Source organism: Saccostrea echinata, unplaced genomic scaffold (assembly GCF_033153115.1).
Source record: "Saccostrea echinata isolate AGI-Se365-2 ecotype Australia unplaced genomic scaffold, CSIRO_AGI_Sech_v1 ptg000047l, whole genome shotgun sequence".
In the NCBI taxonomy this organism is placed as follows: domain Eukaryota; kingdom Metazoa; phylum Mollusca; class Bivalvia; order Ostreida; family Ostreidae; genus Saccostrea; species Saccostrea echinata.
This window is the reverse complement of record NW_026889796.1, coordinates 16,257,694-16,273,855: the sequence shown is the minus strand read 5'-3', so window position 1 is coordinate 16,273,855 and position 16,162 is coordinate 16,257,694. Positions and strand designations below refer to the sequence as shown.

At 32.9% G+C, this 16,162-nt stretch overlaps 1 protein-coding gene across 1 annotated transcript; it reads right to left on the bottom strand.

Annotated features, from left to right (window-relative positions):
- Nucleotides 1-1,699: 1,699 nt before the first annotated feature.
- Nucleotides 1,700-15,055, bottom strand: LOC133203020 (hexokinase-1-like). The gene is made up of 12 exons (XM_061338877.1): nt 14,968-15,055; nt 12,236-12,404; nt 11,469-11,608; nt 11,291-11,369; nt 10,077-10,216; nt 9,692-9,800; nt 9,528-9,607; nt 9,280-9,392; nt 8,908-9,063; nt 8,456-8,595; nt 7,594-7,727; nt 1,700-2,550 (listed from the first exon to the last, which is right to left on the bottom strand). The coding sequence occupies exons 1-12, from the start codon at nt 15,028-15,030 to the stop codon at nt 2,473-2,475; spliced, it is 1,401 nt and encodes a 466-aa protein (XP_061194861.1). The 5' UTR covers nt 15,031-15,055; the 3' UTR covers nt 1,700-2,472.
- Between the last annotated feature and the right edge of the window lie 1,107 nt (nt 15,056-16,162).

Sequence of the window (16,162 nt, the reverse complement as noted above, 5' to 3'; positions counted from 1 at the left end):
TTCTATTTTTAGCATTCCTATACGTATGACTGACCAGTGACCTACCATGGACCAATGGATTTCACTATACTAATTTATATGCATGTTTTTACTGACTCGTGCACTATATAAAGTAGGAAACCCGCCAAATTCCCCACCCCAAGCTTTTGTGCCTTTACGGTGACAGATAACGTAACTATTTGTTATGCCTTAGATCGATTCAATCGATGTGTATTATCTATTCCTGATTTTAATACTGGATGCCTGGTAAGATGTTCATTAATCTTGTAATTCATTTACTTGTTAAATATATGTAACGAACTTCTGGCAGTCGTATTAATATCTTAATTACCCTTACTTTTCGTTAACGTTTAAATGTCTTTATGTTTCGTGTTTGTCTTTGTCTATTGTTTTGTATGAGTGTTGTGAGTGTGTTTTTCTATTTTCTAGGTTTTTTTTCTGTATCCATAATTAAATAATTGAAGACCGAACCAGTTTTGTTTTCACTGAATAAAACAAGACCCTGACCCTGTGGCACAATAATTTTGAAAATCCACACTGAATCATCAGACAAGAATTCTGATAAACAGGCAAAGACAAAAATTTTGATAACCACACTCACTGAATCATCACAGACAATAATTTTGAAAACCGCACACCTTTAAGTGTATACAAGAATTTTGATAACCACACACTTAATGAGCATAAAGAAGAATTTCGATAACCACATACTGAATCAGCACAGTCAGGAGTAGATGAGCTTTGTTGTATTCGTAGATCCATAACAAGAAGACTAAGCGAATTTTATACTTCCACTTTTAATTTTTTTTTTCTAAATATCACATTATCTTTGAGTTGATTTTGCAAAATTATTTCCACACTAATAATATTCCTTGTATTTTGCAGAGATTTTTTTAAAATTGGTTTCAGTAATTTGAAAACATTTGAAAATGTCATGATTATGTACTTGTATATACTTCTTTATTTGCAGGTTGATCATGCGGATTCTTTTCCAAGGAACAGTGTTCATTGCCTTGGCAATTAGTTTCATAAAGTCGCAGTGTTTCCGGCGTCATGCCATCTACACAGTACGCTATGGAAGCTGCCAACCAAAGAGGCTTCTTGTCAGAGCTTGCATGGGCGGCTGTTTCTCTCATTCTAGACCGTCTCAAACATCGTCAAGAGAAGTTATACATTTCTGCCAATGCTGCCAACAGGACAAGGTACAATACCTTAGGACATTTCTTCGGTGTCCCTCGGGCGGAACCTCTCGACTTTTCCAGACAGTTCCATTCCCAGTGACAATTGCAGCATCATGTCGTTGTCGGCCTTGTTCTGTTTTGCCAGAAACTATAGTCCCATCAGAAGGTGATTTTTTTCACCGTCCAATCCGATCATTCAATGAGACCGGTATAGAGGTCAATCCGATCATTCAATGAGACCGATATAGAGGTCTTATCTTAAAATCCACAAACTAAGCATACTCAAACGTGAAATAAGAAATAATTGATGATTAACCCGCCTTAAAAACTTTATCTCCTTAATCTGTCCGTCAGTTATTTGTTGTTGTTTCGTTTTGTTTGTTTGTTTTGTTTTGTTTTGTTTGTTTTTTTTTTGTTTTGATCGATCAGTAAAAATACTTTTTATTGCTAAGAAATCAGAAGAGATTACGGATTTGATATGATGTCCGTCTTCCTGTTAACAATTTTTCAAAATGATATTCATTCTACAGTTTTGGTTTAATTTGAATAAAACTTTCTTCACAAATAGATTGATTCGGCGAGCAATGTTACATGTACCATTGGTAGTAAAATAAAATACAGTGGAAATTCTCAAAATGCCACTCCTACAGATTTAGTCTGATATCAATTAATTTTTATGTACAAATCAGACTACACCAATACATTGTTCTTTTTATTGTTTTTTGGGGTCAATGAACATGTTGTCATGGTTACTGAAAATATAATAATCTCTGATATTTATTCAAAATGCTACTACTATATTTTTAGTTTCTCATTCTGATATTACCAATTTCTACTCTTGTTTTCTGTTTTGGAAATGTTATAGGCGTCGTTCTCTATTAGCTGAGATTTAACATTTGACTCAGTTTGCTAATGTCTGCACAGATAATCATTAGATGCGTTCAGGCATCATTTGCTTTCAGTTTTTTACTTGACCATATAAAATTTGACTTTTCCCCCAGACATATGATAAACGAATAGAAATAGTGTGTTCATTATATGGAGACAACATGACACAGTCACTCCACTCTTCATTTGTTTTGAGTGAGAAAATACCCCCGAAATACATAAATGAAAAAAAACGAGCGTTTTGGGAAAAAAGAACAATCCATACTGAAAATTAGGACATGATGTGCTTAGTGACTCTCTACAATGAAAAATATTTTTTTTTACATATTCTTTTTAAAGTGTTACATATTTCAGTAGTAAAGATGTATCTTTCCGGTGATTAATATGTATTTCCTTGGTTAGTTTAAGGCTGTTTGTATTCTACAGCGGCCACAAATGCTGCTCCCTGTCCACTTCCGTCTTTTACCAAAATCAACTTTGTCTGGAGGAGAAAAAAAAATATTATTACGGTATTGTACCTTCTTATCTTTTTGAAATATTTTTGGTAAGTAAATTTCATTTTTTTTCTTCTAAAAATTCAGCTAGGATTAAAAAAAGAAAAAGACTTTTTTCATTAGTTATTAAGACGATTCATTGTTCTAATAACTTTGTATTGTCTTTACATTGGTCTTCTTTTCCACCTCTCTAAAATATTTGTGAATATATCTGATTTGTGCTTTTTTCACAAAGTCTAATATGTAATGAAAAAAATGAAGAGATTAATATCTCAGTGAAATAATATCTCTCAATTTCCAGTTTTCAGGACCAGCATAAAGAATAGCATGAAGTTGTTAGTATATATTCATATTTCAGTGGGTTTTTTAAAATTTACCCTAGTGCAATTATTGCACTTTTTTTCATGTTCACGTAAATTACATTAATAAAGAATTGTCTCGGACATATCAACATTAATTTTCTCTTTGTCATGAAGATCATGCGCAAGCGTTGTCAGAGTAATTGAACTATATACCATTAAAGAAAAAGGAATAATGTAGATAAAGCACATGTTGTCTTTTTGACTAACATACATGCTCTATTATTTACATTTCCTGTGGGTTTTTTTTTTTTTTTTTTTTTTTTTTACGTGTTTTATTAAACCAACAATGAAATTAATTTAATGATATTTTCCTGAACACTCACAGGTAGAAATACACACGGAGAAACTCGCGCTAATGTGACGTCACTATGAGGCTAGAGAGATGTTCATGAAAATGGAAGATACAGGGCAGCGAAAAATTCAAACATTCAGTGTATATTTGTTGCTTTTAAACATGTAAAATGTTAACATAAGGGCTGTTTTATTTAAGTGTTGCGTTAATTATTGTGTGTAAATCACACGGACTTCAGTGCAGAGTGGAGTAGCTTCCATGTGTGCTTGTATGCTCAAGCATGCACACCATTTCATTTAAAAAATAAATAAATACATGTAAATAAATAAATGACTAAAAAAACAAAATTGAAAATAACAGCAAATGAACGTATTTAAGTTTAAAATTTTTATTTAATATGTTACTATGTTATATGTAATCTGGAACTATTTGCACCCGCACTTGAAAAGATTTTTTGTATGTTATCTATTTTCAAAATAATATGTAAATATACTATCCTGTGATTTATATTCCTCAAATATTATTAACTGAGCCACGAAAGTTGTTACGACATTCATGCAGAAGATTTTTCAAACATTAATTTTTACTTAGGCCTACTTATATTTTTAGGTTGAATGGGTCGAGACGCCTTTTTCAAAACATACATTTATGCCACGAGATGTCTATTTTCCTAACTTATACATTTACATGTAAAAATGTGTCCACTATGTGAGTGAAAAGCACTCAAGGCCCATATATATATATTTTTTAATTTTCGTGACCTTTTAAATTTCTCAACAATGTCGAAACTATTTATACTGGCCCTAATATTGACAATGTAGTTTATAGAGGCTTCTAAACTACGATGGGCTCCATTATTTTAACGTTAAGATATGAAACTCCTGATATGAGTTACACCAAGGATGTTTTAGAAGTATATTTTAGATAACTACTCATATAGCAATAAATCGTAAAGAAAGTGGCAAGGGGGGGGGGGGCAGTGCGTGTGCATCTTACTAAGCAACGGTACAATTAACTTGATCTTTTTGCACTTAAATTGTAACTATCATAGAGTGATCGAAAAGATTAGGTTTTAGTGTTCAATGTTTTTAAAGTAGTCCTCTCCGATTTTAATACACATCTGCCACCGTTCTGCCCATGTGTGATTCACGTGATCCAGGCGGTCACGTGACATGCTCCGTAGCGTTCTGTTCACAGAAGCTAAGAAGATTTTTCCGAGTCTCATATATTTTACCATGCAAGTTATTTTTTATAACAAGAACAATCCATTTGTCAGAAATGGCCAAATCTCGGCAATAGAATTGATTGATAAGGATATCCTTTCTCAGAATGAGCATGGTGACCATCACAACCCGAGTCCTCTGTCTTGGGAGCGTCGTTTATCTAATGTGGATAAAATATGGGCGCCTTCTTTTTATCATATCTGATATGTTTAAAGTCTAAAGTAAACTATATTTTAGGGATTTAATAATTATATTATTATTAAGATAATCAACTATTTTTCTAACTGTAACTTGGCGATCTTTCATAACAAATTGCTCAACTAAGGACACACTTCTTCTCCAGCTTGCTTTCACAGGGCAACAAAACAAATATCATTTTTAACCATCTCCCTTCCTTCACTAAAACAATCAATCCAATTAATGATTGAACTTCTAGCAAGTCTTTTGTCTTCATAAACCTTGTACAATTTATTATACGCTACTGCAAAGGAATTTCCAAGATGTACGTTAAACTTTAAAGCCGTTCGTTACTCAAGTACGACTGAGTCAACCATTTTTTGTCACAAGTCACCTACATACTGACGTCATTTTCACATTGTGACGTCACAAACATGGAGCAAATCATTACATAACATCTGCTATTTATAGAACATGTATATGACTATATGTGTGCCAAATTTCATTCTGATCTGAATTGTGGTTTTGTAAATATAGAGATAGTTCGCGAACTCTTTGATCACCCCTTGTATTTTACCAAATGTAATCATGGCAAAAACTATAATGTTTTTATGTAAAATAATTTGAATAATATTTATTATTGAAAAAATCCTGCAAATTAATGCGCGTATGTTATTGCGTGACCTTTTTTGCACTAAAAATATCATATTTGGGGTATCAGAATCTAAAAAAAGCAATAAAATGTTTTTTTGTATCAAGCTTTTTATGACTCTAGTGCCGATCGAATGAAAATATCTTTTAATTCAAAAAAAAAAAAAAAAAAAAAAAATAATGAAAATGAAAAAGTGGGGCCACTACAAGAAATAGCCCCCCCCCCCCCCCAATGTTGTTTGTTTACAATTTTGTGAACAGTTTTTAAATTCAATATTGTATGAACTATGAAGATAACGAACGGTTATTAAGCTTAAAAGTCCGTTGAATCAATACAAATTGGGAGTAGAGCAAACACGGACCTCTAAAAACATCAAGAGGTGGGATCAGGTGCCATGGAGGAGTAAGCATCTCCTGTCGACCGGTCACACCCGCCGTGTGCTCCTTGTCATGATCAGGCAAACGGAAATATACGTAAACAATTCAGTGCGAAAATAATGGTCTAACAATTTGTATGAAAAACGTCAATAAACATCCAACTTAATGATAGATTGTATTTGCTGACAAGATCATCGTATCGAACTAGAGAATATGCGAAATGTCAACTTTAAAGGGGACTGTTGATATTCATTTATCATTAACTTATTTGTCAATAGCTTGCCTCGTTGTTCGTATGTAGAGCATTTTCTTGCGTATCGAATCAACTGGGAGACATAAACTCCATATGAGGCTGATAATGGTATATTGCTACATAAATTAGGGAAGCTGACAATAGAAAAGTTAAAGTCATCAAGTTTATCATAACGTTTTGTTGTAAGGTTACCATTAACGTTTTTTCGATAAAATATCCAAATATGAAACAGATGGTGTATTTTATTTCGAGTTCAATGTGATATATCGAATCAACGTAGGAATGAAAATAAATACATTGTATTGTTAATTGATAAAACGTTGTCGATATATCTAAATGCTGAATTGAAGGCCACAAAAGACTTCTTCTTTTCAAGTAGAAGTTTTTTAGAATAAATTCTGCTTCATATGAATACAAAAAAGGTCTGCTAATAAGTAGCACCCAACGGGTATTAACAATAAGAAACTCAAGCATCTTTTAATATCAACTTCGGAGTACTTTTGTGTACAATCAGAATGTTTTTGACAAAATAATTTTGCAAATATCCAATGACAAGTTAATTAAATTTACAAGTTCCATTTTTATTGAAAAAGCAGCTGTCCTTGATGTCAAAAAGCCTGGACTTTAATTTATCGTGAGGATGGTTGTGTAAAGCGTTGAAAAGTCGACGTTTTGATATTATTGATTTTGTTAAAATTTTGTGATTTCAAATTTTCTAAAAATTCCTTGGCATTTTTATGTATCACCACTTCTCGCATATATTGACCACGTGCACCTGAAGTTTCTCCTTTACTGCTGTTAATATTTTAGTGAGGAGTAAAGAAAGAGGCTTGATAGAACATTAACTGGAATATTTTAGGAATGACTCTAATTCTTGGCCAAATTTTTCGAGTATAACCTCTTTTGGGTCAGTTTACGCTTTATAATCCGCGAAGCGGATTATAAAACAGCGTAAACTGACCCAAACCAGGTTATACTCGAATAATTTGGCCAAGAATTAGAGTCATTCCTTATAATTTAATTTTAAAATCATTAAATAACTATGGGTGTAAAATTTCGTTGCTTTTTATTAGTTCAAATTTGCCGCTCAATAATACAACCGTAGTAACGGAGGTGATGGGAAGCGAGGGGAGGTAAAAACTGATACATAGGCCTAGCAGCCTTGTTGTTTGTTTGCATGTGGTAAGATTGAATTATTGTTTGAAGTTAAAGGTACATTTATTATATCTGGAATTTTCTATGAATCCTGAGGACTGGAAATGAGAGGACTGTATGGATACAGATGATTCAGCTGGTTGTCGGGGGGGGGGTCCCCATACCAAACGAGGTTATACAGAAATAATTTGTGTTCCTTTTTGGATATTAACCAATCAGAGGCTAGAATACAAACAAAATTAAATTATTTTATAAGAGTTTCAATCGTCAGAATATTAATCAAGGAGCTTTTCCCACTGGGCCCTGACCAGAGCCAGACCCTGGGGATACTGGAGGCCTCTGGGTGCTCTCCCAACCCCCTGTCGTTTTGGGCATGCACTTCAGTTTTTGCCTAGCTATGGCAATGGACTTGCACGCGGACATTTTTTTCATGAAGCGCTAGCGCGCGGCATGAAATACTGAGTATGCCTACGTGTAAGTCTATTCGATTTAAACACCAATAACTCAAACGAAACTTAAAAAATTCATTAAATGTATACCTTTGTAGTTGGGACTTGTTTAGCTAAAAGATCTGCTATGTGGACCCTATACTTTGGGTGCTTCTCATACAAAGATCCATCAAAAGCAATCGTTACTTCAGGCAAGTGTATGTGGTTCAAAAGAACAGCTAATGCTGAAAACGAAATACTCGGATTAACTTAAATAATAAAATGCTTTCTTTGTTAATGTAAAAATTAACGGTTATGCTTATGTAAAGCGGGTTTTATACTGTATTTTTTTCTACAATATTTGCAAGCATCAACAAAGAAAGAAAGACTTTCTTGTTTATACTTACGTCTGTATAATAATCGTATAAAAATGTTTAACGAGGAATTTCTAAATCCCATAGACTGAAAACAAATGTTTAAAAATATTCTGTTCAATTTAATTAAAGTTTTATATTTTCTTCCTTGTGCTTTTCTTAAATGATACTCTAAATTTCAATGATTTATTTAGTTTATTATTTCAAATATTGCAGTATTCTTATTGCAACATATATGTTCTTTGATTTATATGTTTTATAATTATATTTTTTATGTGACTTCAGTTTACCGACAAACGCAGCTTGTCTACGGAATTGTTGGGATTAACCTCGTAAGTACGTTCACTGATATATTGTTATATTGATTATTATATGCACGTCATGATATGCTTAATTGATGGAAGAGCTCACTTCTTAAAAAAATCTTTCATACATATGGCCTTGTTCTAACTAGTTTAGCTTTAATGGGTTGATAAATAGAAGTTGTTTTCATAAGAAATAAAGGAGAAAATATTCATTGAATGTGAATATCAAGAATTACATGTATCAAGAAATATTTTGTAAATACAATAACCTTTAATTAATGAGCACTTTCTTACCAGCTGCCACTATTTTGGCCCCCCTCTCCGACACTATGGCACAAACTTCTCTCACAAGTGACACATCCTCCTCTGTTGCAATGTCTGCCAAACCAAAGGCCTGAAGGACTGACAGTGTTCTCTCCGAAGTCTCATTATCTCTGTTAAATCAATTATTCTTACTCTATGCCCTTATGATTATTTGAGTTTTCATTTCCACTCTGCTTAGATTAACATTCTTTGGTAATGTTTCTCCTTTGCATTATACATGTATGTCTAAAATATCTCAACTGGGTTTTTCTTTTAAATCATTCTGAATATAGGTGCTAGGAAATCTATATTTTAAAACTTCATGAGAAATATTGACTAATTTTATGCTAAATATTAAATACCAAATATTTAAAATATTTAGTATGTTATATTCTGTCAATAATACGTCACGTTTAATTTGATAAATCATGACAAATAAATACGCTTCAATGGATGTAACGTTTGAGGTAGTAAACCCCCATCTTTTCATCAGCTCCGGGGAGGACTTTCCATTAAATAGACACCCTCCCTCTATAAGCTTGACGAGAGTCAATCGCACCTGCTCTCCAAGGTATAACCCTCCAAATGATTTCTCAAATCTGAATTTTAAAAAAAAATATTTAAAAAAAATTATCAATACCCAACAGCTTAGTGAGATCAGATGGAAAGCATGCAAACATGTATAAATAAATTATAGCTAAAAGCTATAACATAAACATAAATAAACGTTTTCTAAATATTTTAAAAGTTAAAAAACACTGAAACAAAGATTCCGAAGAGAAACAAGCAATATCCTGAATAATGACAATACTTACGTAAATGAATTTGGATGATTTGAATGCAAGTCCACTTCTTTATCAAATTCATTTCTACAAAAATCTAAGCAGCCATTGTCACCAAATGCTCCCCATTCCGTATTAACCAAAATCTACATGGATACGAAAAATACCGAACCCCCTTCACGTTTGTGTTTACATGTACCAAAAATAATTTCAGATATGAAAATTAATGTTGTTACTAAAGATATATCATATTGAAAGAAATACTTCCAATCCAAATGTACCTGGTTTGTATTTGGATCAGTGGATATGAATTTGTTAAAGTTTTCCAGATGTTCAACAAAACAAGCATTTGAACCAGTCCCTAAAAATCAAACAAAATAAAATCTAATCCATGAACAAACTGTTTATACAGGTACAAGCACTTTTCGGGTGAAAGTTAACATACCAAGAATCACTCCAATTCGACAATTTTTGTCCACGTAGTTTCCTGCCATTAACGCCCCAGTAGTATCACTGATTCTTGCCATCACATCCAGCTCAACCGGCATACTATCCTGTAAAATTAATACATCTGTCATGAATATTAAAGTGATAAGAATGCCACTAGATCCTATTATCAACTTTTTTCTGAAATATTTAGATTTTTGAGAAAAGTCTACTTGTAACAAACCTTCTTTCAACTTTCACAAACACTGCTTTACAATCCATACCAACAAAGGTTGTTATACTGGCAAAGTATATTGAATATTTCTCTCATTGTATTTTGTGTTCCCATGCAACAAGAATCTCGGAGAATTAAAGGACATTTCATCAAATTCTTAACCTTTTACCTTTCTCCTAGCAAGAGCTTCTTCCAACAAAACACAAGCATCCATCCCTGGTCCGTCCAGACATTTGAAAGATTTGGTCCATGTTAGAAGGATGCTGTGTTTTAAAGACTTCTGATCAGAGGGGAAGGAAAAGGTGAAACCTTTAAAAAAAATTATTCGCAGATGCTTGCAAAATATTCTGATATGAACATCCTTTGAAAATCAAAACATTTTGACAAAATTTGAGATGTACATATATCAGGTAAACTCTTAAAATAATAATTTAGTGTTCCATGCATGTGATGGCAATAGGTATATATTTACTTCTAATATATAGTAAATGATAAATAAAATATTGAATTCTTCCGGCTAAGTCGTAACAAATTATATCAAAGGCATTCACCTGACCTGGGACAAATTTTACAACGTTAGTACATGTATCTATCAATATTTCATCAAACGCTAAATATATATATATATATATATATATATATATATATATATAAATTAATAATCTTAAACGCTAGATAAAAATGAATTCTGCATTAGGCCTTGGGCTAATTTAAAAACTTTTTTGTTTCCAGAAATACAGCAAATTATTTGGTAGAATTGAAGTCCTTAATTACGTTCCAAGTTTCTTGCTTATGTCCATGAAAATAGTATGTATTTAATGAATGTGAATTAATACTTAGTTTACTTACCAGTAGACAGTGGACCAGTTGTGATATTTTCTACTTACCAGTAGGCAGTGGACCATGGCCAGTTGTTGTATATTTTCTACTTACCAGTAGGCAGTGGACCAGCTGTCGTGATATTTTCTTCTTACCAGTAGGCAGTGGACCAGTTGTCGTGATATTTTCTACTTACCAGTAGGCAGTGGACCAGCTGTTGTATATTTTCTACTTACCAGTAGGCAGTGGACCAGCTGTCGTGATATTTTCTACTTACCAGTAGGCAGTGGATCAGTCGTTGTGATATTTTCTACTTACCAGTAGGCAGTGGACCAGTTGTTGTGATATTTTCTACTTACCAGTAGGCAGTGGACCAGTTGTTGTGATATTTTCTACTTACCAGTAGGCAGTGGATCAGCTGTCGTGATATTTTCTACTTACCAGTAGGCAGTGGATCAGCTGTCGTGATATTTTCTACGGACCAGTAGGCAGTGGATCAGCTGTCGTGATATTTTCTACGGACCAGTAGGCAGTGGACCAGTTGTTGTGATATTTTCTACTTACCAGTAGGCAGTGGACCAGTTGTTGTGATATTTTCTTCTTGTAAAAATTGTTCCAAACTCTCAGCAATATGGTCAAAAATCTAATAGAAAAAATAAACACTGAAAACTTGGATCTTAAATAGAGTCAACTAGCACTAATTTTCATTTCAATGCAAAGATCTGTTAAACTTTATACATACATATTTACAAGGGCCCGACAGAAGTTTGTCGTCTAAGTTATAATACTTCGTGGTCGTGGTAGCCACCCCGTCTTTCATCACGACTCTAACAACACGGAAGTTTGTTCCACCAAGATCTAGACCGATGTAATCACCGTTCTCTACAGAATAAAAAATAAAAATGTAGATCGATGTAATAACTGTTCTCTACAGAATAATACAGAGACTAGACCGATGTAAGCACCGTTCTCTATAGAATAAGGGTCAAGATCTATGTAATAACCGTTCTTTACAGAAGAAAGATCTATACCAGTGTAATTACCGTTCTCTATGCAATAAGGATCAAGATCGATGTAATAACCGTTCTTTACAGAATAATGATCTATACCAATGTAATCACCATTCTCTATACAATAAGGATCAAGATCGATGTAATAACCGTTCTTTACAGAATAATGATCTATACCAATGTAATCACCATTCTCTATACAATAAGGATCAAGATCGATGTAATAACCGTTCTTTACAGAATAAAGATCTATACCAATGTAATCACAGTTCTCAACTGAATAATACAGAGATCTAGACCGATGTAATCCCTGTGCTCTACAGAATAAAGATTTAGACCTACGAAATCAGCGTTCTCTACAGAATAAAAATCGAGACCGATATACAGTAATACAGTTTATTATGTTAAATAGGCATGATTAGTTCTTGTTTCAATCTCAAAGCATTCACTATAATTGTTAATTGAGTCACACTTTTTACTAAAACAATGTATTTTTTACCATCCCCTTTCAAAAGATTTCGTACATAAGTACACTCCCATAGCAAATTCGACTGTTTTCTTTTTTCTGGGTCCATTGTATTAGCGAGGGAAATCTGGTCTTCGAACGTCTCCATTATTTTTTGAATAGTTGCATCATTCAGACTCTGTGGCTTCAGAATATCTTCTACCTGTAAATCAATCGATTTGTTCAGGAAAAGAATTACGTGTATTTTATTTCAAACCATTATGCATTAACTAGCAGTTTAGAAAATGACGGGAACAAATGTGTTGTCCGAAAGTAATTGTGTTGCGTCTAATAAAACATTAAACTAAGAAAAAAAGTGGCAAAGGGTGGTTGTGCACCATTTGGGTAAAATTACTGATCAATTCAATAAAAACAAGAATCCTTGAAGATTTTCTAGAGGCATTTTATAGGAAGAAAGTAAAAGTTATTTAAAAAAATTTATTAAAAAAAACATGATGTCATGGCTGCTGTTATGGCGTAGAGAAAGTAAAGTTGGTTTCTAGAGATGAATGGGGAGTGGGTTGGGGGAATAGACTCATGTGTGTGTGAAGAAAAGCTTTAGAAGGCCGGATAGTTTCCAAAATGAACGCAAATTCAGTGTGATTGTATGGGATTTATATCTAATAACGGGGTCGGAATTGAACTTTATCTAGAGTTAATGGCAATACACTAGTCACTGGAAAGTAACTTCTGGATTGTCATTTTCTATAATGTCAGAATGCTAATTCTCCTTTTCAAAGGGTGTAAATAGTACAGGAATTTATTGCCAGATATAATACAAGAAGTATAAGAATATAAAAATAACTACAACACTTACATAGTTCTTTATCTATACATGTATATATTTATTTGCATATAACATCCATATGGGTCAAGCAAATACAAAAACAAAAATTGCATATTTATGATAAACAGGTACATTTCATAATGGCTTTATAGTACATTAAGAACAATGTAAAAACTTTTGACTGACATGGACCTCATTTTCGCAGTTCTAATGACTGTTTTATGAAGTGTCCAACTGCTGACAAAAGTTCAGATTTTGGATTTAAAATTTGTTGTATTTCGCTGAGTTGTTTGTCTTTTTTTTAAGTATTGTTTATACAGTATATTTATTTTTAGAGAATACATTTCTGAGAAAAAGGTTTTGTTGGTTTTGCTGACAGACATTTGGATATTTTACTAGAAAAAGACGTTAATGGTAACCTAACAAGAAGCTTTATGATAAACATGATAACTTTAACTTTTCAATCGTCAATTTCTCTAACTTATGTAGCAATATACCTTTATCACCTGCATATGGGGTTTATATCTCTCAGTTGATTCGATACGCAAGAGCATACTCTACGTATGAACAATTTCTAATACAAGGTATATTATTGACAAACAAGTTGATAAAACAAGAATATCAGCAGTTTCGTTTAAAGTCGTCATTTCGTAAGTTCTATGGTCGATACAATGACCTTGTCTGCAAATACAATTTATCATTAAGTCAAATGCTGACTGACGTTTTTCATACTTATTGTTAGGCCATTATTTACACACTGAATTGTCGACGGATTTTTCCGTTATTACCCGATCATGACAAGGAGCACACGGCGGGTGTTACCGGTCGGCAGGGGATGCTCACTCCTCCATGACACCTGATCCCCCCTCTGGTGTTTTAGAGGTCCGTGTTTGCTCTGCTCCAAAATTTGTATTGTTTAATGGACTTTTGAGCTGTTCTTATCTCTATACATTTCACAAGAAAGAATTTATTACAAATTTTACACACAATAGTCTATGATTTCTTGGAATATTTTTGTGTCTACCACTTTCAAATTTTAAAGAATGTTCACTCACTCTAAATTTTGAAATTAGCTGTCAGGTTGTAATTTTTTCCCCTAGTAATAGGTATTCTTCCATTTTAAATTGAGTTTTAATAAAGAGGCGATTTTGAGCTATCTGTAAATGTAGTGAGTTTATTTAAGACCTTTAGACTGTAAACATCATGCATTGTCTTTTTGAATTTTTGTTGAAGAGAATACTTAATTCTATTGTATGTTTTATGAAAAGTAACATCATCTTTTGCTTCCAGTCATATTTCCTTAAAAATATTAGAAGCAAAACTATACCAAGTAAAAAGCAGTTTTATGAAGAGACGTGTTAATTTCAAAAGCTTCTTTCAGATGAGGATTCGTTACTTGTGTATTTATTCTACAGAAATATAACAATGCTTGAACCTTAATAATAGGAGCAAGAGAAAATCCTCCTAATTTCAACTTTGCAGAAATATTGATTGCAATTTTTTTAATACTAAAATTGACTTACAATGTCTATTATGGACTGTTTCAAAACAAAATTTTTCCGCTAAAGACAAAATATCGCAATATTTGTACCATGTTGTCAAGAAGCACTCAAAATTTGGCAGTGTATACTAGAAACCCGGAACTACATGATGTATTCCTCCTTTAATCTTAATTCGTTTTAAAGAACATTGACAAAATTACTAAGGTAAGTTTTTTCGCATTTTATCAAAACCAACAGAAGCAGTCACCGTTTTTTGTCAGCTCTTTTGTCCGAGGACTGTAAATGTAGTCAAGCTAAAAACTGAACGTCAATTCAGCAAGGCAGAAACAGAAAACATGCATAAATATTACTTGCATGTTTCCTGTTTAAATCAAGAACAGCTTCACGTTTGTCAACTTTCTAGCCCTATACGTAAGTCATTCCTCGCCTTGTTTTACCTTCGTCCGCTTCGTCTCGTCTGCTATGTTCTGTATTCTTATACGACTGCTAATAGGCTCCATGTTAAACCTGTACAGTACACGTATACTTTTGTTTGTTTTTTAAAAAATGGCTGACTTGCATCTATCACACGTGTTTAAAAATGCACTTGTGACGTCACTTTTGTTTGAGCACCGTATTTTTCGGGAATGGAGAGCTTACAAACAATTCATTTGGAAAATACTTTTTTAAATATCATTTACAAGTTTTGTTTTGCATGGTGTTATGATTGTTAGATTTTAACAAAATGTTATAAAGTTAATTACATTGATTAGAAGACTGTGGTAAAGTAGATACTCTTTGCATCTGAGTCCGGGGGTCTCCACATATGTATCTGCAAGTGCAGGCATAGCATGTAAAAGGTTTATATTACTAGATTTTTAACAATTTTCTGTTGTAATCCCGAAGGTCACAGTATATAGGCCTTGAAACTACAAGGTACGTTTGAAATTTAAACTCCAATACGTAGTCCTTCCTCGCCTTGTCTTCATCATAAAGTCCTTACCTTCTTCCGTTTTGTCTCGTCTCCTATGTTCTGTATTCTTATCCGACTGTTAATAGGCTCCATTTCTTTGAAATCTATGCAGTATACATATATATATATATATGCACGCGTGTGAAATCACCAAAGGTCAACAGTATATAGGGCTTGCAAATTTATTTTTTTTTGTTTGCACCAATGGTAATGAAACTTTGATAGATAGTTTTATAGATACTTGCATTTCTCAAGAATATTGTTTATTCATAACGTATAATTAATAAAATTGTTTTTTTAAAAAATGAAATCATTAATTGATTTTGCTGTATTATAAAGAAAGGTAACTCATGTTTAAGAAAGCGTTCAACAAAGCGGTGATGCATGAGTACACATGCTGTATAACATAGCATCCTGTATTCTTGTATTGTTGTGATATTGATTGTGTACACAAAAGGGTTAAGATATAAGAATGTCTTTCATTCTACCTGGAACAGCAAAACCCAATTAAATGCAATGCATTATTTTCAATATTCTTTACACTGAACAGAAAGAAAAGTGAACAGGTAGAAATTGGAGAGGGGATGGAGTTCACTTTAGATTTGCATTAAAATTGTTGTTCATTTTTATGTAGAAATGTATTATTTTGGTAACTTCGTGAGTTTATGAGTTTACCTATG